The sequence below is a fragment of the Parasteatoda tepidariorum genome, chromosome 10 (assembly GCF_982258835.1).
Source record: "Parasteatoda tepidariorum strain Cologne lab strain chromosome 10, Ptep-v5.0, whole genome shotgun sequence".
In the NCBI taxonomy this organism is placed as follows: Eukaryota; Metazoa; Arthropoda; class Arachnida; order Araneae; family Theridiidae; genus Parasteatoda; species Parasteatoda tepidariorum.
In genome coordinates this window covers 18,388,156-18,411,862 of record NC_141764.1, presented here as the reverse complement: position 1 = coordinate 18,411,862, position 23,707 = coordinate 18,388,156, and the positions used below count along the sequence as shown (strand labels likewise).

At 28.2% G+C, this 23,707-nt stretch overlaps 1 protein-coding gene across 1 annotated transcript; it reads left to right on the top strand.

Moving 5' to 3' along the window:
• The first annotated feature begins 6 nt into the window (after nucleotides 1-6).
• On the top strand, nucleotides 7-23,707 carry LOC107444109 (uncharacterized). The gene is made up of 5 exons (XM_043041022.3): nucleotides 7-925; nucleotides 2,694-2,779; nucleotides 3,466-4,116; nucleotides 13,840-14,081; nucleotides 18,601-23,707. The coding sequence occupies exons 3-5, from the start codon at nucleotides 3,856-3,858 to the stop codon at nucleotides 18,728-18,730; spliced, it is 633 nt and encodes a 210-aa protein (XP_042896956.2). The 5' UTR covers nucleotides 7-925; nucleotides 2,694-2,779; nucleotides 3,466-3,855; the 3' UTR covers nucleotides 18,731-23,707.

Below are 23,707 nucleotides of genomic sequence, written 5' to 3'. Positions count from 1 at the left end.
TTCTCGAGTAAATATTTTCATTCAGTCTAATTCGGATTCGAAAAATCGTATCCAGTCAAGATGGTATTTCGCATCTTTTGAAGGAGCATGATGTCGCAAACCATTTGCAATTCGTTGAAGGAATAATGCATTGCGGGCGTAAAAGGATTTCAGACAGAGAATTGCATTGCTGAATGCATTTACCAACCAAAACCCCGCTAATCTCATCTAGTTCGCGCTCGCTGATGTGAATTTTCATAAGCGATTATTTTTCACCAGCAGGGTGAATGTTTTGGTTGTCGCCTTCATTTTTCCCTTGGCGGTGGTCGGACTTCGGAGAATCGCATGCAGTGTAGGCCTTCCATGCAACAGACTTGCTTAAGAAGCGCGAATCTGATTAATATTCTACGCAGATGTATCAAATTTATTGCTGCAAAACTTTATCATAATTTTGAACCACATATCTTTAAATTATATCTGGCAATCATGCTAAACCTGTCATCTTCTTTTTTCTTGCTCTCGTTTGTATGCTGTCGAGCTTTCCATGATTTAGACTTTTTCAAAGTTTTGAGTTTATAAAGTTGAAAAAATAGGCTTTCTTAAATGTGCAAAATGTATTACTTACGAACGCAAAAAACGAAAGCATTTCTTCCAGCTGAAAGAACGACCCAGTTCTAGTTCTGTTAATCGTAAATGGGAATATTATATGGAAATAATGAGATATCAACAAAAACTGCCTAGTTCTTTAAAATATATTTTATGTCTTTATTTTTTTTTTCGTTTTTGAATCTTAATTCTTTTCATAGAGAAAGATATAAGATCTTGAAGATTGTTTTAATTCGTAGTTTTGTTTCAATGTTGTGAAGAACTTGCACAGAAGCTTTATTTTTTATTCATTTCTGCTGGTGATAGATAAGTTGTTCAACATATTTTAGGAATTATTAATGTATGTTGCTATTAAATAAGTATTACACTATGAAAGAAAGTTTTAATATGATGAATATTCTCTTTTTTCCTTCTTTTGTTTTCCCAATTCTTATAAAATTAAATTTATTTAGGGAGTTTTGTAAACGAATGTTCAATATTGTTTTGTTAATTTTGAAATTAATTTACCTTAATTTTCAAAAAGGATTCGAATTGTAGCTTGTGCATAGTAGTATTTCAGAAATATGTTGCCAACGTTTCATATAATTGTTTATAAAATCCCTATGAAAATAAAGTTTTGATTTCCTGTCAATGTTTCTAAGCATATTTCAGGTTAAGCAATTCATTTTTCGTGGAAAAAATCCATGTTTCTTGAACTTAACAGCATATTCAGCTGAAAATTTAGAACTCGATTAGTTATTTAAATGAATAATTTTTTTTAATTCAATCTATGGTCTTTTGGATTTTCTAATACCTCTATTCACAGTAATCTTTTTCTAATAATGTAAATAAACCTTTTTGAATTACTTTCAATTACCAAATGACTATAATAAAAAATTACTGTAATTTTTTGTAATTGTAACTGTTAAAGTTCGTCTGCTTCCCACCTTCAAATTGTGGTTATTTTGTAAATTTTTACTGGCGGGAAATTAAAATGATAGTATATTTCTCTTATTTTAGAATTTTAAATGTTCTTTATGGTGAAATTCTGGAATAGTCCACCCCTTAGCAACTATTTGACTCTCGCCAAGTTGGTGATTATTACTTGGATCAACATTGTTTTTTTATTATAAAAAAAAAAACAATTTAAATGATTACAACTTTAATAAAATATTTTTATTGTAATAAAATAAGAAATAATTTACCTTAATTGTGATCGCTCATATTTTGACACTCCTAACGTTCAGACAAACATCATGCGCAACCACACTGAATTTATGCTTTTGACATTTCCTTTCAAAACCATCCACCGTATACTTTCGTTCAATCAAACTCATATGCTCTCCAAATTTAGGGCATGTGTACGGTTTCAAAAGTAAATTTTGATTCATACACCATTCAATCACCGCTCTCTTACCTCTTGTATTCGATAAAGTAAAAATTCACTCGTCCATTTGCTCACCATTTCGGACCGGTGCTGCTTAAAAATTTAAAAAATTAAATCACTTAAATTGATGTTGAAGATACACCATTCAATCATCGCTTTCTTACCTCTTGCATTCAGTAAACTTAAAAATTCACTCATCTTTTTTCAACTGGTACTGCACAAAAAAGAATTTTAAAAAAATAAGTAATAATGGTAACCCAAAAAGATATCAGAAGCATGAAAGGCTAAAAAATAAACCTTTTTTTCTAAACAAGATCAAACTTTCACCGTGGTAAACATATCAATTTACCAATCGGGTATAAAAAAATTTTTGCAGTGGGCTCTAAAAATTTTAGGCCTAAAATAGTAGGTCGAACAGTTGGTAGGTGATTCTGAACAGCTGACGTTCAAAATAGATGCTCTGTAAGGTTGCACCATGTCTTCCCGAATCCTAGTTTGGCGAGATTTCATAAAATCGCCATGGGGTGGACTGTTATAGATTATTTAATGAATGAACAACTTTATTCATAAAGTTATTCCTGTTATCTTTAACATAACAGAAAGTATTACTCTTTTTATTAGACATTAAGCTGATATGTATAAGGAATTAAATAAGCTAAAATGCTCTTAAATTTACATTTTAATTTTTTTTACTAGAAATTTATGTCTAACGTTATATATATACATATTTTACTTTATTCAGGTCAAAAGTTTTCCCAGTGCTGCTTTTCTGTTGAACTTATTCATGCACTTGGACATATTCTCCACTCTGTGCAATGGATCGCAAAAGTAATTCTTTAAATGCTTATTTGCTCCTTTTCCTTTCACTACAAAAATAAGTAAATAAATAAAAAAAAAAACTTTTAGGCTTTAGGCAAAAAAATCCTAAAAGCATGAGCTAGGATCCAAAATATTTAATGAATTTTAAAATTATAAAATTTTAAAAATATTTGATAACTAGGAAAAGAATAGAAAAAAAAATAAGAGAAAGAATAGATTGGAAACGAATTCTAAATTCTTACTTATTCACTTTGAAAAATTCTCAATTTTTTAAAAAATTATTTATTTAATTAATATTTTGAAATTAATCTAAAAGCCAGTTAGTCTAACTTTTTTGTACCAAAACTATTTAATTCTTATTGAGAAGGTATAGAATTTTATGTTTTTACTTACAGGAAAAAGAAAAAGGAAAACCTTGCCTTTTTTTTAAAAAAAAATTTTTTTATGTCTATTTTAAAGACTGATCACTTTTCTACTATTTTAGAGTCTCTGCCTTTCAACTTCGCTTTTTAATTTTATTTTTAAATTTACTACCCAATTCTTGCTGACTAATATTAATGCAGAAATCTTTCATAATTGCAAATTTTAATTAGATGATTTAATTTGTCTCATGATCCAACCTATGTTTATTGTTGCAGTTTTAGTTAATAATTTGGAAACTTCATATTTATATTAATACATATTTCTTTTTCCAGAAAATATGTGACTGAACCGAAGTTTTGACATTAAGAAATATTTTCACTTGCCACTTGTTGGAACTGATTTACTGCTTACAAATGTTAATCTACTGCAAGTTTGCCTGATTATTTTTAAAATTATAAACTATTTGATTATCTGCAGTAAAATGGACACACGAAGAAATGCTTGTAAAACTCAGTAAACTGGAAAGCTTTATACTTTATTAAGGATTTTTTTAGTTAAAAACCGGGATTTTTCATATTTTCAATTTTAAAATTTCTACTTGATTCGTTTAAAAAACAAATAATTAAATTTTTTTTTTAAACTTTCGAACTGCAATATCGTCATAAAATCACTAATTTATCTGACTTAACATCAAGTTTTTACATATTTCTTTTGGCCTAATTATGATGACTTCACCAATTCGCAGTGAGGGTGATAGGTATAACACGCCATACCCTAGAAATGCAAAACGCCAAAGCTCTCTTTTTCACAGTGGTGTTCTATTGCTTGAGGATGCAGAGAGAGCTCCTGAATATCTTCGCATTACAATAGACTCTGATCCAGATGAGCCAGATGAAATGGAAGTAAATAGATCTGATTCGGAGGAAGATGTAGTTGTGCTTGGAGAGAAACGTCCTACCTATGAAGAGATAACTCTGGAGGAGGTAAGTTTACTATATATTGCATATATTTTTACTATATATTGCATATATTTTTACTATATATATTAGACTGGTCCAAAAAAAACTTTTTTTAAAATTTTGCAGGTCTTAACCCTGAATATTTGTACACATGACAAAAGAAGCCCCGATGCAAAATTTCAACTCATTTGAAGTACATTTAGAGGTAGCTCAAAGACTTTGAAGTTTGGGATTTTGCATTTCATATAAATAAATGACGAAAAAAACATTGACACTATGCCTTTATTTGTATTTTCCCATCAAAAACCATGAATTGTACACTCATATATACATATTTCTTATTTATATCATAAAATATAAGGTAGCGAGCCAACACAATATTTATTAGTAAGCATATATGAAGAAAATCTTAATAAAAAATCATACATTTTGAACAAGTGTGGTTTTTTAGTGTCCTTAACTTTCTTTCTGTATGATTCCACAACTTGAAGTAAGAATTGTTTTTGTTCTTCATCTGTAGTTATCAGTTCATTGTAGTCTGTAATGGGCACTACGCCCCTCTCTGCGCAATCATTTACTGTCTTTAAACATTTCACTTTCTCTTCCCCATCATGGTAAGAATCAAATCTCTTCCATTCCGATGGGGACGAATGTAAGAAATTGCCTCGTATATTCAATGACTTAAATATCATCCAAGATTTTTCATTAACAAAATCATGCAATGATTTTTCATTAACATTTCCGATTTCTTTTTCCTTTTATCGTTTAGAAGCATTGGTTACATCTTCTGTATGTTTATCTATTTTAAACAACTTATCAACCATTAAAACCTTATCTTCTGTGCTTACATGACAGCTGAATAGGCTGAGCATGACTAAGTCTCCGTTTAAGTACCACAGATGCCTCTTCAACCCATTGCTTGCAGCTTTTGAGATTTCTTTGCATTCATTTAACACCAAATTTAAATGTTTCAAAAATTCTAAGTCTATGAAAGGTGCATCAGCTGCGTTAGAGCAGCGAAACCAGGCTTCCACAAGTGTGTGCTAAAATCATTAAATCGTTTCAACCCTTTAGCCTCTTTTGGTGTGAGCTTGAACTGTTCACGAAACATGTATATTTTTAAACAGTAAATAACTTTGGCCATCCACCGTGCATGATGGAATGCTCCTGGTGCTGCAAAATGTACTCCACGTGGAGGCACCTGTCCAAGATAAATCAAAGTCAGTTCTAAAAACTATCTGTAGTCATTTCTTGCCAATGATTTTGTTTCAAACGTAAGATTATGTTTGGCAAATTTAATAGCTTCCTCTTTTAATACTTTCCAACTTTCTGAAGGTACTATTGTTTCTTCTGGAAGAAGATTTGTCTGTAAAATTCCAGTGACTTTGGAATCTCTTAAACATGAGAACACAAGGTGCATTAGAATGTCCAAATACTGCAGAAAACACTTCACCAATAATGATTTCATAAATATGATGCCTGCAAGCCAAACTGAAGGGCTGTTTTCCAATCTTCTGTTCCAATAATGTACACGCTCCTGTGTGAAGACCAGTGTTACAAGATGTAGTGTCAAAGCACATGCCTTGAATTTTATCTATCTATGATCTCCCAATCATTAAGTGTATCAAATACTGCTTTTGCAATTGCCTTGCCTGTACCAGCTGGCAGTTTTGGCACACCAAGTAATTTCTCCACATCATTTCCTGTGACAAGAATAGGAAGGCTGTAGACTTCCTCCATTTCTCCAGAAATACTAGCCATGAGTTTCCCATCCCAGTGGACGACAAGCGGACCATCAGGTTTGAAGTTATGCTTCAAATCCTTCGCTAACTGGGCTCGAAATTTTGTTCTGTGTCTGCGAAGTGTACTTCGTGAAACTGTACTTTCACTTACATTTATTCCAACTGTTTGGGCTATTGCTGCAATTAAAAATGTAGCACTGCGATCCGAGATTTTTGTTCGATCCAATGCAGACATCAAATTAGGTGAAAGAAGCTTGCTTTTTCCCCCCTTTGCTGTCTTTTCTGAAGTACTGGGATATTGAAAAGCATCATCATCAGTATCACTTTCTGAGGATGAGCTAGTTGAACCACAGTCTTCTTTAATTTCAGCACTTGATGAAGGATAACATACAGTTTTGTTTTTATTCATATCAACGCTATTAGATGGTAGTGTCTCATATCTTTTAGATGAGCGTTTCTCTTTCTTCTCAAGTTTTCTGTCGACTGACAACATACAGCCTTCAAATCCATCTCGCTGTTTAAGCAAAAACTTCTTATGCTCTTCAATTTTTATCATCTGTAAAAGCACCGACATGAGCGATATCCCGCAACATCTTGCATTCTTTGATAAACTTCTGTTCATTGTCTTCTTGAGTATTCGTACGCCGATTTCTGTTCTTATCAACTTGCATTGATCATGTCTTCGTAAAAACAAATAAATTTTCAATCAAATCCGGAATATTCATAAATGACATAAGCGATCACTATCCAACCTTTTGCAGTGTTCATTACGATGAGGTAAATAAAATTAAGGAAGCTGAAAATAAAATTTCAATCAACTATAATAAGCTCAATAATTATCTGTCAAATTGATGAAGGATAACATACAGTTTTGTTTTTATTCATATCAACGCTATTAGATGGTAGTGTCTCATATCTTTTAGATGAGCGTTTCTCTTTCTTCTCAAGTTTTCTGTCGACTGACAACATACAGCCTTCAAATCCATCTCGCTGTTTAAGCAAAAACTTCTTATGCTCTTCAATTTTTATCATCTGTAAAAGCACCGACATGAGCGATATCCCGCAACATCTTGCATTCTTTGATAAACTTCTGTTCATTGTCTTCTTGAGTATTCGTACGCCGATTTCTGTTCTTATTCAATTTTTGGTACCGCTTAGCTAATTTTTCTAACTTTTGTACTGCATTCTGCTTTTCGGTTGTAGGAATTCTAGCCTTATTCCAGAAGGTCAACACACTAGCAACAGTGTGACTTGCACTTTCATGTATTGATTTTGTCTCATGGTGAAAGAAGAAGTTTCTCAGTACTTCATTAATGGAAGGTAGTTTACATCCTTTTATTTCACTTATGGGAAAACCAAGTAACCAAATTTCAGAGTCTTTTCTAAATCTAATTTTGTTTGTTGACATGACCCAAATGAAGTAATTTGGTGTTGCCAAAACAAGAAGCAAAATGTTAACAATATAATAATTATATTTATAATTATTATATTTATCATAATATATGACCATTGTTTATGAAAATAAGTAAATAAGTAATAAATAGTGATAATATGGAAATTATTTTTTTAAGATTTCAAAGTAAAAACTTCAAAGCCTTTGAGCTACCTCTAAATGTACTTGAAATAAGCTGAAATTTTGCATGGGGGCTTCTTTAGTCATGTGTACAAGTATTTAGGGTTAAGACCTGCAAATTTTAAAAAAAAGTTTTTTTTAGACCAGTCTAATATATATGCAATAAAATAATATAATGAACTGTAGATTTAGTGATGAACCTCGAGTAACTGTAGATTTAGTGATGAAATTTTCCTGTACTATAACCAGGGTATCTGCGCACCTGGGAAGTCATGGAACGTCATGAATTTTAACAAAATTTGTCATAAAATGTCATGAAAAGTCACGAATTTAGGTAGCCAAAAAATCTTATTTTTAAATAATTATATATTTAAATAATTATATATACTTATAGTAAATTCCTCATCAACTTGCATTGATCATGTCTTCGTAAAAACAAATAAATTTTCAATCAAATCCGGAATATTCATAAATGACATAAGCGATCACTATCCAACCTTTTGCAGTGTTCATTACGATGAGGTAAATAAAATTAAGGAAGCTGAAAATAAAATTTCAATCAACTATAATAAGCTCAATAATTATCTGTCAAATTACAAATTTAATTACAATCCTCAAGATTCTCTTGATCAACAATATCGAAGTTTTGTTTTCAAACTCAATAATTTAAAAAATAATTTTAAATATAAGCATAAATCAAACAAAAAAGCCAAAAATAACTGGATGACTAATAATATCTTGATTTTAATTCGAAGAAAGGAAAAACTATTCAAAAAAACTAGAAAATATCCATGGGATATTATTTACAAAACAGCATATAACACTATAGTTTCTGAGCTTAAGAACTTAATTAAAACAGCAAAATCAGAATATTTCAAATTCAAATTTTTAAATTGTGATTCAAATAAACAAAAATGGGATCTTGTAAATGGTATTATTGGTAATCAGAGCAAATCACTTACTTTACCTGATATTTTAAACGACTATGAATCTTCTGATCAATTCAATAAATCATTTGCAAATGCCTACAATACCTCAAACCCAAATTTAAACAGTTTGCAAATATATATTTCACCAAGTTTAACCTCGTTTGTTTTCCTAGAATTGAATGATTGTGAAGTACTTCACTTAATAAATTCTCTTTCTAATAAAAACTCCTTTGACTATGACGGTATTAATGTAAAATTAATTAAACTATTTGCTCTCAATAATATAAATTTTATAACTAATTTCATCAATACCTCAATCAAGTCATCCATATTTCCAACTTCTTTAAAAAGAGCAACCATAACTCCTATTTTTAAAACCGGCGATAAAAACTGCCTATCAAACTATAGACCAATTTCAATATTACCTGTTTTTTCCAAAATCATTGAAAAAGCTCTAGCTGATAAAATGTACAATTATTTAAAACATACAAATTTTTTCTCTGTTAATCAACATGGATTTATTAAAGGCAAAAGTACAGAAAAAGCTCTTTTGGAATTTTCAAAATTTATTCATAATAGTATTGCCGAAAATAAGACAACAGTAGCTATATTTCTTGATATATCAAAAGCTTTCGATAATGTCAATCACAATCTTTTAATTAAAAAATTAGAATTTGCTGGTTTCAGAGGAATTATGTTAAATTGGTTTGTTTCATATCTTTCAAACAGAGAACATAGAGTTAAAATCCGAAGTAATTTTAGTAATTATATTTTTTCAAACCGTGGTGTTCCTCAAGGATCTATTCTAGGACCCTTATTGTTTATTATATTCATCAATGACTTTTGTCAACTCAAACTTTTTGGTAAGATAATAACGTATGCTGATGATTCCGTAATTTTGTATTCTTGCACTGATTTAAATCAACTAATTTTTCAAATTCAATCTGATTTACGCATAATTTCAAAATGGTTTACAATAAATGACTTAAATTTAAATCTAAATAAAACTAAATATATTTATTTCAGTTTAAGAAAATCAGAATTTAACTTAAATTTAAAATTTCACTCTCTCTCCTGCAAAAGTACTAATGAAAATTGTCAATGCTATATTCTACAATCTGTAAACAATATCAAATATTTAGGACTATATATCGATTCTAATTTAAAATGGAAAACACATATTAACAATTTAGTTAAAAAATTGCGTTTCGTTTTAGTTAAATTTTATCACCTTAAGAATAAAATTCATTTTAATTTTGTGAAAGCACTCTATTACTCCTGGTTTTATTCTTTAATTAATTATGGTGCGATAATATATGGCGGTGAATATAAAACTAATTTACTTCCCTTAATCTCAGTTCAGAATAAATGCTTCAAGATTATTAATTCTCTAAATATAAATAATTCAAGTGTAACTACTACCAATATATATACAAGAATTAACCTATTACCATTTCGCCATAATGTATTTTTTCGTATTTTACTCTATTTACACAACAATAAATTAATATGCAAATTAAAAACTAATGTGTCTGAAAGGAGACCAACTGAAATGTATGAGATTCCCTTCTTTACAAAAGAAATTTCACGAAAACAGTTTTTTTACTTAGCACCTAAATTATATAATAAATTACCATTTCAGTTGCAAAACATCAAAATATATTCTTCTTTTAAGCGTGCTTTATTTCAATTTGTGATGAACATTGACGATTTAGATCTCTATTTTTCACTTTAAAGGAAGCATTTGATTTTTTATACCAGTCTTGTGCCAATCCAAACGAATTTCTTATGTTACCTTTGTTATTTTTTTTATTTATTTATTTATTTTTTTATATATATAGTTTCATGCATTTTTTTTTTTTTTTGTTTTCTATTATTACAGTGTTCAACAATATATGACGTCTTATGATGAGCAAAATAATTTATGATTGTTTTTTTTTTTTTTTTTTTTTTTTTTTTTAAATTTCTATTTTAAATTTATTGTATTACTTTTCTTTGTCGCCTGGACAGGATTTTCCTCTTGACGACGAATATATATTCTTTGTATTTATGTGTTTTTGTTCTCAATAAAGTTATATTTGTTTGTTTGAAAAAAAAAAAAAAAAAAAAAAGGAAATTTCTCCCCCCCCTCATCATCAATCATCTTTTAAACTTCTGTGATTTCGGAATTTTTTTTATTATTTATTTATTTTTTATTTTATCAATTTAAAATTCTAGCTGAAGCAAGCCAATCATTGGCAAACTGTTTTTATTCTGAAATGAGACCAGAAAAATCAGGAGTATTTCTTTCCTTTCTGATAAAGAAGAAAAGTATCTTTAAAATATTTTTTTTTCTTTCCAATGACAGGCACTGAATTTGAATCTTTGCCTATACTATGCAAGAATTGTTGCTCATTTCGCGTTACCCAGTGGGCACCTGTGAACCAAAGTCACGGAGGCGAGTAACATTGCCCACGCCACACTGCCACAAACCCGTTTATTGGGTGGGCCACATTCACACACACAACAGAGGACAGCACAAAGAGAGAGAGAGAGAGAAACATCCAGGCCCAAAGCGGGATTCGAACCCGCTACCTATGGCTTCGCAGTCAGGCACGCTAACCGCTCGGCCACCAGGCCGGCACTTTAGAATATAATTCTGCAGAAAAAAAGGAGACAAAATTATTTGCTTTTGTATTTTTTGTTTCGGCTATTTTATTACTTTAACTCTTTCATTACTCTGTTTTTTAATTTTAAAATCTATAAATATGAAGATGCGGAGTATAACACTTTTTGTTATACCTATAATTTCAATCGATGTTTTTATAATGCTTTTTTAAATTTATTGTTGTGTTTTTTTTTCAGAGAAAATAGTAACTTCGTTAAATCATAAATTTTTTTTTAAATTAGTCAAGAAAAGTCATGAATTTGGAAATCTAAAATGTAGCAGATACTCTGTTTAACTCAATCTTCAATTCCATGAATCAATTCCATCATAAAATTCCCCCCACCCGAATTGTTTTTTTTTTTTTTGTCTGAAAAAGAGCATGAATACAAGTTGTGATGCCTTATTAAAAAATCGTATGAATACGAATTCAAATATATAATTTTAAAGTCACTTGAACACAATTCTTACTAGTGGCTTTTAAATTGTGTGAAGATGAAACCACATATTTGATAAAAAAAATCGTGAAAGTATGAAACATGGTGCGAAATCTTAAATAGCATAAATAGGAATTGCGGTGTGTCATTTTAAATGCAATTTAAAACTGCAATTGTATTGATCAAAAAAGGTGTAAAAACTTAATCCTTCCCCCCCCTCCTCAGGAATTCAAAAAGGCAAATCTTCTTTGAAGAGGTAGATTTTTCTTTTTTAGTTATAGTAAAAATTTTTCTGTGAATGGCGTTTGCATGTTCAGGTATATTATACTGGTTTGCATGACAGTTTGACTTAGCTATTCAAAAAAATATAATTTTTTTAGTACTATACTCTCTGTTTTTTTTTCTTTCATAAGATAAATTTTTTTCTTGAGTTTTAGTACAAAAAAATTTATTTTGCTAAAATTTTAAAAATGGTACCGGACAAGACATTTGTCTGCTATTCATGGAGTTGACTATTGGTTTGAAAGCCTAATCTTAAGTATAGTTATTAATTTTTGTAGATTTTAATGTGTTTATGAAATCAGAAATCTCTTAGTATTTATATAGTTTTTTTAAAAAAGGGATTTGAATTCCTGACTTTCAAAATATGTAGGGTTGCTGCAATTTGAAAAACTTGGTCTCAATAGTTTAGGCAGTAGAGTGATTGAAAGTTTAGATCCCTTAATGCTAATTTCACTTTTAGGTTATTTTGCTACATCTCAAGAAATTTTTATAAGCAGAATGAAAACTTGTTCATTGAAGGTTAATTCCATAGAATTTTTTTTAATAGTTAATTGTTTTTACATAGTTTGTTTAATAATTGTCAAAAAATTTTTTTTAATTGTAAATAATAAATTTTTACTTCACTTTAAAGAGTGTAGTTATGTTTGAATGACATAAATACAAAATTTAAAAAGCTTATGAGAAACCAAATTTTAAGCAAAAAATGTTTTTTAAAAATTCTCAAAACCGTAATTTTGCTCAATTTTTTTTATTTTGCATTTAAAATTTCATTCTTTTAAAATGATGTTAAATATTGTTTGCTTTACAATTCAAAATTTTTTAGACTATTATGAAATAAATTAATTAAAAATAATAAATAATTATTAAAAACGTATTATTTTTTTCATGGAATTCTCTTTTTGTAAACAAACTTTATAAGCGTGTGCAAATTTTTTTCTATTCACTAAAAAAATACTTAAGACATGCGAAAATATACTAAAAGTAAAAATATTATTAATGGATCCAAACTTCCTCTCTTCACAATTAACTATTGTGTCACACATTTCCTGGATTATTACTTTGTTATTTATTATTAATGTTTCTGTGTTAGGTAGTTAGCTATTACTGATCATGTCTTGGGCATTTGCAAATGGGAGTGAAGTGAAAATGACAGACTTGCCTCCCCCCCAAAAATTTTAGTTGTAACTTTTTTTAAACTTTTTATTTTAAGTAATAACAGGGTTGCTAAGGTATCTAAAAACTTGTAAAGTCATGAAATTTGAAAATTAATTATCAATAAATAAGTAAATCAGGGAAAAGTTAGGGAATTTTATATATTTGAACTTAAATCTGAAAAATTGAGATAGTTTGATTTGGCAAATGCCAGGCATCCGATATTTACCCCACATTTCTCAAGTCGCACGTTTTCTCTGCAGGAGTTTCTTTTTTCTTATTTGTCAATAGTTGAAATATAATCTATATTGTTTTGTTAAATATTAATAACTATAAATGTCAAATATCAATTTTTTTTATTTCACTATTCATTTTGTCTATAAAGCTGACAGTGCGACATTAGATTGTAATTTTTTAAAAAATATGTCTGTAAAACCTGGAAAAGTCAGAAAATTTTATTCTTCCATTGGACTAGCAACCCTGTAATTATAATTTATGCTTATTACATGTCATATTAAATCTACTCTGAATCATGAAAAGTTGCCTTTTTTAAAAATTTAATTCTATAATTAAATATCTTTTCCTTGATTAGAAGATATAAAAAAATATTACCTAATACAAAGACAAGGAAACAAATTATTGGATTTTTATTTTCTGTTTCTTCTTTGTCCCCAATATATGTTCATTAATTATTTAAATGCATGATTTTTTTTTTTAAGAATAAAATTCCAGCATTGTGAAAACATTATTTTTTTACCAAAGTTTGTTCATTGAGTAGGTGTGTTAATTAATTATTGAAATTGTTTGTGAAAATTTTGTTACCCATGTATAATATTATTCTTTCAATCAAAAAATATATATAGATGATTTCTGAATGATTTTAATTAATATTTTCTATTGTTGCGTGCCCTAAGAAAATTTCTGTGGACAAACTTTTTCTTATTTACCTTTTATTTTTATTGATATTTAACTCTCATTATGCATGCAGGATGATGAAGGTGAAGTCAGAGAAAAAGTTGTTGAAAAAGAAAAACAAGAACCAAAGTCTGGAGAGGAACCATTATATGAATGCACTTTTTGTGATAAATCTTTTAGAGTAGAATCATTGCTGAAGTTCCATGTTAAAATGCACAATTCATCCAAACCAGTGATCTCTGAACCATCATCATCAATGACCAGTCCAGCAATTGATGATGGAAAAACAGTTGATAATACACCAAAGAAAAAGAGGTAAACTTTTATTTTGCTCAAAAAAAGTAAACTCAGTGGCACGACAGCCCATAGAGGGCCAAGGCCTACTGGGCCCATCTCAGTTTTCTTGACCTTGGGCTCTGGGGTGCAGGAGCAGATGTTCAGGTCAGGTGGTCAGCCGAATGCGGAACCCCCAGTGTTTAGTTCCCAAGCATGCTTGGTACTCATTTATCGACCCACCGAAGGGATCAAAGGCTGAGTCAGCCTTGCCCGACCCGAGGATTGAACCAGGGGCCCGTGGCACGACAGCGCAAAGCCACCGATCGTTTATTTTGCTCAAGGATGAGTTTTTTCAGCTTTTTGGCTAAATTCTACTCTTTTTTATTTTATTTATTTATTTTTTAATTTAATATAAAAAAACAAACAAATTCCTAATTTTTTAATAAAATTTTGCTTTTTTTCAATCTTCTGAAAAATTAATCTTTTTTTAGTACCCATTTTTGTATCCATGTAAACGGGATCCAAAATTGCATATACTGGATTTAAAAATCATATCGATCGAATATTCACTTAATTTAAAATTACGCATTGTGATTAGTATTCACACGATTTAAAATTACATATCTCGATTTGTATTCACACAATTTAATTTTATATATCTCGAGTCGTATCCACGCAATTTTAAATTACACCTCTCAATTCGTATTGATGCCAATTAAAATTACATGTCTGGATTCGTATTCACGCGATTTAAAATTATGCATCTGGAGTCGTATCCACGCGATTTAAAATTGCTCATCTCGATTTGTATTCACCCGATTTAAAAAATCTCCCATTGGAATACATAATCAAGCTATTTAAAAATCTCACAATTTAATTTTATATACACTACCGGTCAAAAGTTTGCGAAAATTTTGAAATCTACGAAAAAATGGTCTAAATTCAAATGTTTATAGAACTGCGAAAAATCAGTCAAACTGCATGCAAATTTGATATGTTCTAAAGTGAATCCTCTACATTTAGTTACATATGATCAAATTGCAATACTTTATTTTTTGCGAACTGAATCCAGCTTTTCATCATGGGTTGTTTCTATGGTGAAAAAAGTTGTTAAGTTTGAACACCTGCCAAACTTGCAAAAAAAATTTTTTGTACTTTCTGTTAATGGAAAATAGTTATTTGAACCGTTCTGTGCAAGCTCTCAAAATTTCAAATCGTTTCGATTTGTTTTGACGAAGTTATAGATTTTTGAAAAACATGTGTACTTTTCTCGATTTTTGAGCATTCCACATATGCAGTCTTTTGGTCTATACACCTTCTACCAAAGAACTTTTTAATTTTAATGTTTTCTATATTTTCAACTAATTAATATTGATTATAAAACAAATATTCTTATTCATTATTGCAATTACAAAGAATTTATTATGAATATAATTAAAACAATATCTCATAAATGTCACATTTCATTGAAAATTTGTTTGTTCTTGCAAACGATACTCTGATATTTCGAATCGAAATCAGTTATGGGACATTTTACAACAGGAATGGAACTCTATATCACTTGAAGTGATTAATGGTTTGTTCGATCGAATGCCACGCATATGTAAGGCTATAATAAAAGCAAAAGGTGGATGGTTCGAGGAATCTAAGATTTAAATGTTAATTTATTTAATTACAAAATACGAATAAGAATATGTTAAATATTTGACCTGTTGTAAATAAAATAGTTTAGTAAAAATGCAAATTTTTTATACTATTGATATTATTGTTTTAGAATTATTTATGTAATTATTGTTATAACTTTTTATTTTAATTTAATGTAAAGTAAAAATATCACAACAAAACTAATACATATAAGCAATAAATATAAACAATAAATATAAACAATAATAGTTACAATAATGAATAAGAGTATTTGTTTTATAATCAATATTAATTACTTGAAAATATCGAAAACATTAAAATTAAAAAGCTTTTTGGTAGAAGAAGTATAGACTAAAAGACTGCATATGTGGGATGCTCAAAAATTGAGAAAAGTACACATGTTTTTCAAAATTCTATAACTTTGTCAAAACAAATCGAAACGATTTGAAATTTTGAGGGCTTACACAGAACGGTTCAAATAACTAGTTTCCATTAACAGAAAGTACAAAAATTTTTTTTGCATGTTTGGCAAGTATTCAAACTTAGCAACTTTTTTCACCATAGAAACAACCCATGATGAAAAGCTGGATTCAGATCGCAAAAAATAAAGTATTGCAATTTGATCATATGTAACTAAATGTAGAGGATTCACTTTAGAACATATCAAATTTGCATGCAATTTGACTGATTTTTCGCAGTTCTATAAACATTTGAATTTAGACCATTTTTTCGTAGATTTCAAAATTTTCGCAAACTTTTGACCGGTAGTGTATCTCGAGTCGTATCCACGCGATTTTAAATTACACCTCTCAATTCGTATTGATGCCAATTAAAATTACATGTCTGGATTCGTATTCACGCGATTTAAAATTATGCATCTGGAGTCGTATCCACGTGATTTAAAATTGCTCATCTCGATTTGTATTCACCCGATTTAAAAAATCTCCCATTGGAATACATAATCAAGCTATTTAAAAATCTCAAATCAATATCAAAATTCTTACTAAATAAAAAAACAATAAATTTTATACAGCATTGTTGTAATTCAATATTTTATTATTTTTTATTAAAATATTGATAATGTTCTAGTGATATATGCTTCTTAAATACACTTCTTGCTCATTTTTCGGGAATTTTTTCTATTTAAAATTTGTTTTGGGCACTACCATTTTGAATTTCTATTTTCAGCTTTTTTGACTTTTTACCAAATTCCTCCCTGTTTGCCGGAACTTTAAATTAGTGTAAAGGCCATGTTTTAAAGACTCTGTCAACACATATAATAAATGTGTTTTTGCAAATAATATGCATAACTGTTGTGAATTTGCAGTGGTTAATCATGGCTGTTAGGTTAAGTTAAGCTTGTCTACAGCCATAACCTTCTTTGCTAACTCTGAAAATAGCTTAAAATATCAATATGAAGGACCCAAAATTGTGAAAATGAAAAGTGTTTGTTGTCTAGTTTTTTTAAACATTTAAAACATTATTTCAGTGTCGCATTATATAGGCTTCTGAAAATCTCTGACAATTGAGAATTGCATTTACTATTTTGTTAATTTTCATTCATGCCGAAAAGTCTCGCCCAATTTGTTGAAAATATTGTAGGTCTTTAACCTCAACAAACTAGCTGTTGCGAGAATGCTTTACTGTGTTATATACAAACCTCAAAATGTTCAGATTTTTATTATATTTTGGATTATATATATTTTTTTGATGATTTTCATACTTAATAATTATCATTAAAATTCAATAAAATCATTTTTTTTGGTGCTCTTTAACGTTGTTTCCCTTAGTTTAATAATTATCATTATTTGTCTTTATCTCATCTTTGTCCATGTTGAATAACAATTTGATTGAAAATATGTTGCATTACAGATTGAAAATATGCATTTGAAAACTTGCTACATACTTTGAATAACTTTTTAATTAGTACAATTTTTAAAAATTGCTGAAGTATATAGGTGGCATTTAAAAAGTCACTTTAATCAGTTGGGGAACTTTCTCCCTTCTCCAAAAATTGAGTTTATGACATTTGTGAAAATTGACAAACCAATAAAACCTATGCTACATGATTCAAAGAGTTGTGTTCAAATAATTTTCCTACCCTTTTGCTGTACTGTACCCTTTTGGAATTACTTTTGTGTCTGAAACATTTATTCGATACTTTAAACTTTATTTTTTATTTTATTTTATAACTGTTGTTGAACCGCCAACCTAATTTTGGGTTTACGAGTACTAATGTTCTACTCCTTAGCCTTGTAATTTTGAACCCAATCCAGAAGACAAGAGAACTCCTACATCAAGTATTGGTATGAAAATGTTGCCTTTGTGGAGGATTTTTTGAGGGAACTAACCCGCATTTGCGTTACATGGAGAGAAAAACCACAAAAATCTCCCTTGGTTAGTCTGACGGTAAGGTCTGACTCCAACCCATGATCCGTCTACCACTGAGGATATTTGATGTCAGCACTATGGTCGGTGCAAGCCAGATGCAGAAGTCATATCAACCAGCCATCACTCAGATTTAAACTAGGTTCACCTCATTGGAAGCAGAATGCTCTATCCCCTGAGCCAATGGTGCTCAAAGTTTATTCTGAACAAATTTTAATTAAATAAATCTTATGAGCTTATCAGTTAATCAAACTAGTTCACCTATATTTTGGATGCCCTCTCTGGCTGTTTTTAAAGCATTTTTGTTTGGCTGATATTGTTCTTGTGATGGATTTTCACTACTTTTTACCCAAAGTTAAGCATTTGGTGTATTTCTAATGTATTCTAATCTTTTACAGTTACTGTAATTCCAAGTTGTCATCTGAGCTATTATTTTTAACATTGATGCTGTAATTATATATTCCCTTTATAAAGATAACAAGTATTTAAATAACAATTATATTTTGTCTTTCTTTGATTTTTGTAGGCATTCTGTTGATAATCAGGATGAAAGCCGACAGAAAGTGAATTCAAAGTATCTCCATAAGCACAGAACCCGCCAAGAAAAGCATAAAAGTCATAAGCATAAAAAGCACAAAAGGTCGATATCAACATAATCTTCAGTTTTATTGTATTTCAGTTTTCATAGTTCTTATCATATGTTCAGTAATTTATGTTCATTTCTATGTATATTTTCAGTTTATTTTTTTTCCTGAACAGTGTAATATAAGGCAAACGAATTAAAAAACTATATATTATGTAGATAAATATTAATTTTGATTCCTTCTCCTTTAAGTTTAGAAATATTTTGAATCTTTTATGTTTTTAATTTTTTTTTCTTAAATTTTTTATTGGAGTTGCAAGCTATATTCCCATCAAAAAACAAAACTAGTTAGGGTTTATTTAAAAGTACATGGTGTAATTAGTTACACATTACTTTATTGCCATTTCAAAATCTATTTTCCTTGCAATATTATGAAAAATGCAATTTTTAGTTGCTATTCACGCTAGTTTAGTTTTTATAAATATTTCCAGGCATAGTTTATGTTGGCTGTTTCATATATTAAAGCCTAATTGCTTGTTAAGTTAATGACTTGCAATAATTTCTAATAGGTTTCGTCTAGAAGTAATACTTTATTTCTTTTTACTAATGATTCTAATAAAATATAATTAATTTACATCTAGTGACTAATGACTCATCTTTACCAGACTTGGTATGCACACTTTTTTTTTTGAAAAGGGCCCCAGGTAAAAAAAAAATAGGTCGTACAAAAAAATTGACTTTTGAAATGCTGAACTGTGTTTGGTTTTTATATCCATTGTTAATTTAATAACTTAATTATGTTTTGTATAATAAGAACACTATCTAATTATTTTAAAATAGAAAACAGTATAAATAAACTTTTAAAAAAATGGAAGTTTTGTTACACTAAGTTTTTTTTAAAAATAAAATTAAGTAATAACACATTTTAAATTCTCTCTGCCGAAAAACTAATAGATTTTATTAATTTTTTTGCTGTTTATGAATTATTTATATCGTTAACTTTTAAATAATTTCTGAAATTACATTTGTTTTTAACAAGTTTTGGGTTAAAAGAAATTGCAAATTGAATTTGTGCCTTTATATATTTTTTTAAACTTTAATGTTTTTTTTTTTCTTTTCAAGTTTATTAAAACTGGTGAAAATAATTGTTAAATTTCTTTTGCTATATATGTAGTTTTTTCCAATTATTTTTAATTGAAAGGCAGGTTCCTTCAAGTGTCGTATTTGGCCTCAAGGCATAGGTTGTGCACCTTCAACCTATGGATTTTGAAAAATAGTTTTAGAGAAAAATTGAAAAAAAAAAGGATAAAAATTACAAAGAAAAAAACAATTAAATGAAGTCAAATGGCATCTTGAAACTCTAATATATTTATCATATTTATTTTCAAATAAAATAGATAAATTCTCAGCTTTAAAATTATTGGTTGGCATTTACTTTAAAATACATCATTAATTTCACTGGAGAGTATATTTTTACATTCATTAGTCTTGTATATTCATTAAGAGAAATTTTATTTTTTTGTTATTTTACCAATGGAAAAATTGTAGTTTTTCTTTTAAGTTCATAGAATTTTTTTCAAGAGAATAACTATTTGATACATTCCTCTTTGCAGAAATATTTTTAAATTGTTTTATTGCTCAATTTGGAATGAAGTTAAAGATTATGTTTAACCTCTTACATTTTTTTCTCCAGATTTTTTATGTAAGTTAAATGTTATAGATGTTTATATTTATAGTAATTATTTTTGTTTTCTATTATCTAATTTTGTATTTAAAAATTTTGCAAAATTGTATAAAAAATTTTCGAAGCAGAAAAATATATTAATCTATGTCTACAAATTGATTATCAAATTTTTGAATTCATTCTTATAAAAATGATTGTATCAAAATCAAAATGATTTAAGATATTTACTTTAAAGGTTTTTGATTACTTTTATAAATTTAAAGTTTCATTTATTTCAAATGATTAGTATATCAAATTTAAACTGAAACTTTTTGTAATAAACTATTTTTATTTCATCTAAAAAAAAAATTATGGACAAACTCATTTATAAAATATATTGTTAATTTTATATGCTTATTTATTCCTACATTAAGCTTGCTGTAATTTGGTTCTAAAATATTTAAAACTTTTATAGTGTGCTCATATTTTTATGTTAATTGATGGAAATAGTTTATCTTATATTATCATTGTAATTCAAACAAAATAGGTCATTGGATAATGGATGTCTATTTTTTTTAAAATTCTACAAATTTGTTTATTAGTTGAAGAAAATTGTCAATTTTAAAATTAAATGTCTGCTATGTTTTATCTTTTAAATTTCTTGTAATGTGGTTTCAAACACTTGCTTGATATTTTTGATGTGTGTATATTCAAACCCTGTATATTTCAAACCTATCAAAATGAAATGGATTACAGGGGTCTGTCCAGGGTAAATTTACTACCGTTTAGCAGTACTTTCGAAAATCCAACTTTAGGAAAAACAGTAGTTTCACAAATAAAAAAGAAAGTTCTCATGCAAACCCGCTCTCGTTGCAATCTATAGAAAACAGAAGCTTTTCTGCCAGCTGTCTTTTACGAAAAGGTAGCAAGTGTTTGATCAGATAGTGCAACATGCTAAGTCTAACCATTCATATCAAAGCGAGCTTTTTTTTGCTGAGTTTTTTAAAATGAAACGACGCGAGGCTATCCCTCTATAAACTAACTTTACAGGAAGTCTAGTTTCGAACATTAACTTAAACACTATTGTAAATTTATTCTAACAGACCTTTATTTTTTTATGAACCATTTTTTTTCTGTATGACACAGTTGAAAACGTTCTAATAATTAAAATAACTTTTAGTACTAGTTCTGTTAAATGCATGCTTTTATTAAATATAAGTTGAAATTCAACTATGGACAATGATTTTTATGGATTCTGAAATTTGAATAAAATTTTTAGCCCAAAATTTTACAATAGCAAGATTGTTTTTGAATATATAGGGAAAATATATAGAAATTAACCAGTAAAAATGATTTTTAATTGTAGTGACAATTTTTGAAAATATTTCCTAACTTTACCATATTTTTGTGTTGATTTTTTACTATAATTTTTCATTTTCATAAATTATGTCTAAATTTTCACAAAATAGGTACCTCTTAAAAAAAACCTAGACCCTGGATTACTTGTTTATAAATTATCTTACCTAAATAAACAGTGAATGGCAGAGAGAATTCTCTTTAGTTTTCAGGACCATATGAATATTTTGTGAGTATAATATTAAAATTTTTTTAAAAACGTAAACGCTAAATAAAATGAAATAGAAACTATTATTGCCAGTGAAAGGGAACTTTAAAATTATTTTTGAACATTACATTGTCTAGTTAAGATATTTTTTTATTTTCTGGTATTTAATGTTTTAAAAAAATTTGAACACTTCTTAACGGAAGACTCTTCAGTTTTTCAATAAGGTTATATTTTGTGCTATGTTTAAAAAAGTAAATGTGAATACAGCATAAATAAAGTTTTTTTGGTCAGTACATATATTAATTTACTTCCAGTTGATCAGTCTGATCAGTTGCTTGTTGTCCCCTATTTTAAAAGAAAATAAAAATGTGTATAATTGACAGATGCACAAGTACCGTGAAAAATTGAGATAGCTTAAATGAAGTGAAATTAAGTTTACTATTTGCTAGAAATGAAAAACTTTTGAAGAGAAGTGAATTTAATTTGTGAAACTTAAACCATATTAATCTTAAATGTGAATTAAAATACTTTCACTTAAGCGAAAATATTTTAATTTATATTTAATTAAAAATTGCTTCTTGTGAAGCAGTATTACATAAGATTTAGAATTGAAAATTAAACTTATTTTGATTTTTATTTTATTTTTAAACTTATATAAATTTATTTTGATGTGGATTTATGCTCTTTTCTCAAAACTGAGAATAGAATATCTATTTTTTGTGCAATGCTAATATTCTGTTTGCAGACTCAAATATTTATTGGAACCCTAACTCTTCAGTTACCAAAGTGAGCACACTAAACAGCAGGAACTGTATTCTTCCATTTTTTAAAAATGTTATTTAATTTTTCCTAGGGAACACAGTAAGAAATTATATTAGATGTATTTTTAGTTTTGGAATAAAGTTCTGTTGATAAAGTATTGTCACAAAATTTTTCAGCATTTCTATCCTAGAATTTAATTGTTTTAGTCACAAGTTATTGATTCTTAAATAACAGGAATATGGTTTTATCCCTGTTACGATTAATTTGAGAAATTAAACTATTAATATTAAATAGCTTCAGACTTGTAATTGTTACATAAAGAAAGAAAATATTTATAAGGCAATTTAATAGTATTTGTTATTTTTTTAAAGATATATATATATATAAGTATAAAAAATTAGTCCATGATTTTGCATTGAAAATTTACCAGCACCTAGATCGTTAAGGAGAAATAAAAAGGTTAGAAAAATATAAGAAAGCATTTTATTATTTAGTTATCAATGTTTGAAATATTTATCCTTGGTAATGTTTATTTTTTAGGTTTTAAATATTATTTTTATATTATTAACTCATTGATGTGTGTAACAGTTTTCAGTTCCTAAGCATATTCAGAATATAATTTATATTAATTGAATATAATCAAAATAGCTTTGAGTTAAGCTTTTTCCTAGAATGTACTATAGCTTTCCTCAAACTTAGTCAATGTGAAGTTAATTTCACTTAAAATTATGTATATTTTAATATCTTGATGTATTTCAACATGATGTTGAAATTGATATCAGCGATAAGAGATATTTCTCTGAATGGGGAAATTTTTTTGGATGAATTTTGAATTACCAATTTTGTATTAACGTTTAAAACAGAACTTTATGAATATATTCCTTGAACTTTCATATTGTTTTTTATTTTTGAATATTCATGCTAAGGATACTTAATTACATATTATCCATATCTTTGTGTAAACATGAGCTTAATGTATGTATGATATATTTTGCTGTTGTTGTATTATGAGCCAGTGTTTAATCTGCTAATAAGTGTAATAAAAAATTTTGAATCATTTA

What these genes read in the sequence shown, in the direction of transcription:
- LOC107444109 (XM_043041022.3), top strand. Translation starts at nt 3,856, where the DNA reads ATGATGACTTCACCAATTCGCAGTGAGGGTGATAGGTATAACACGCCA. An exon ending in AAGAGATAACTCTGGAGGAG is followed by an intron (nt 4,117 to 13,839) that starts GTAAGTTTACTA and finishes TTATGCATGCAG; the next exon opens with GATGATGAAGGTGAAGTCAG. An exon ending in AATACACCAAAGAAAAAGAG is followed by an intron (nt 14,082 to 18,600) that starts GTAAACTTTTAT and finishes TGATTTTTGTAG; the next exon opens with GCATTCTGTTGATAATCAGG.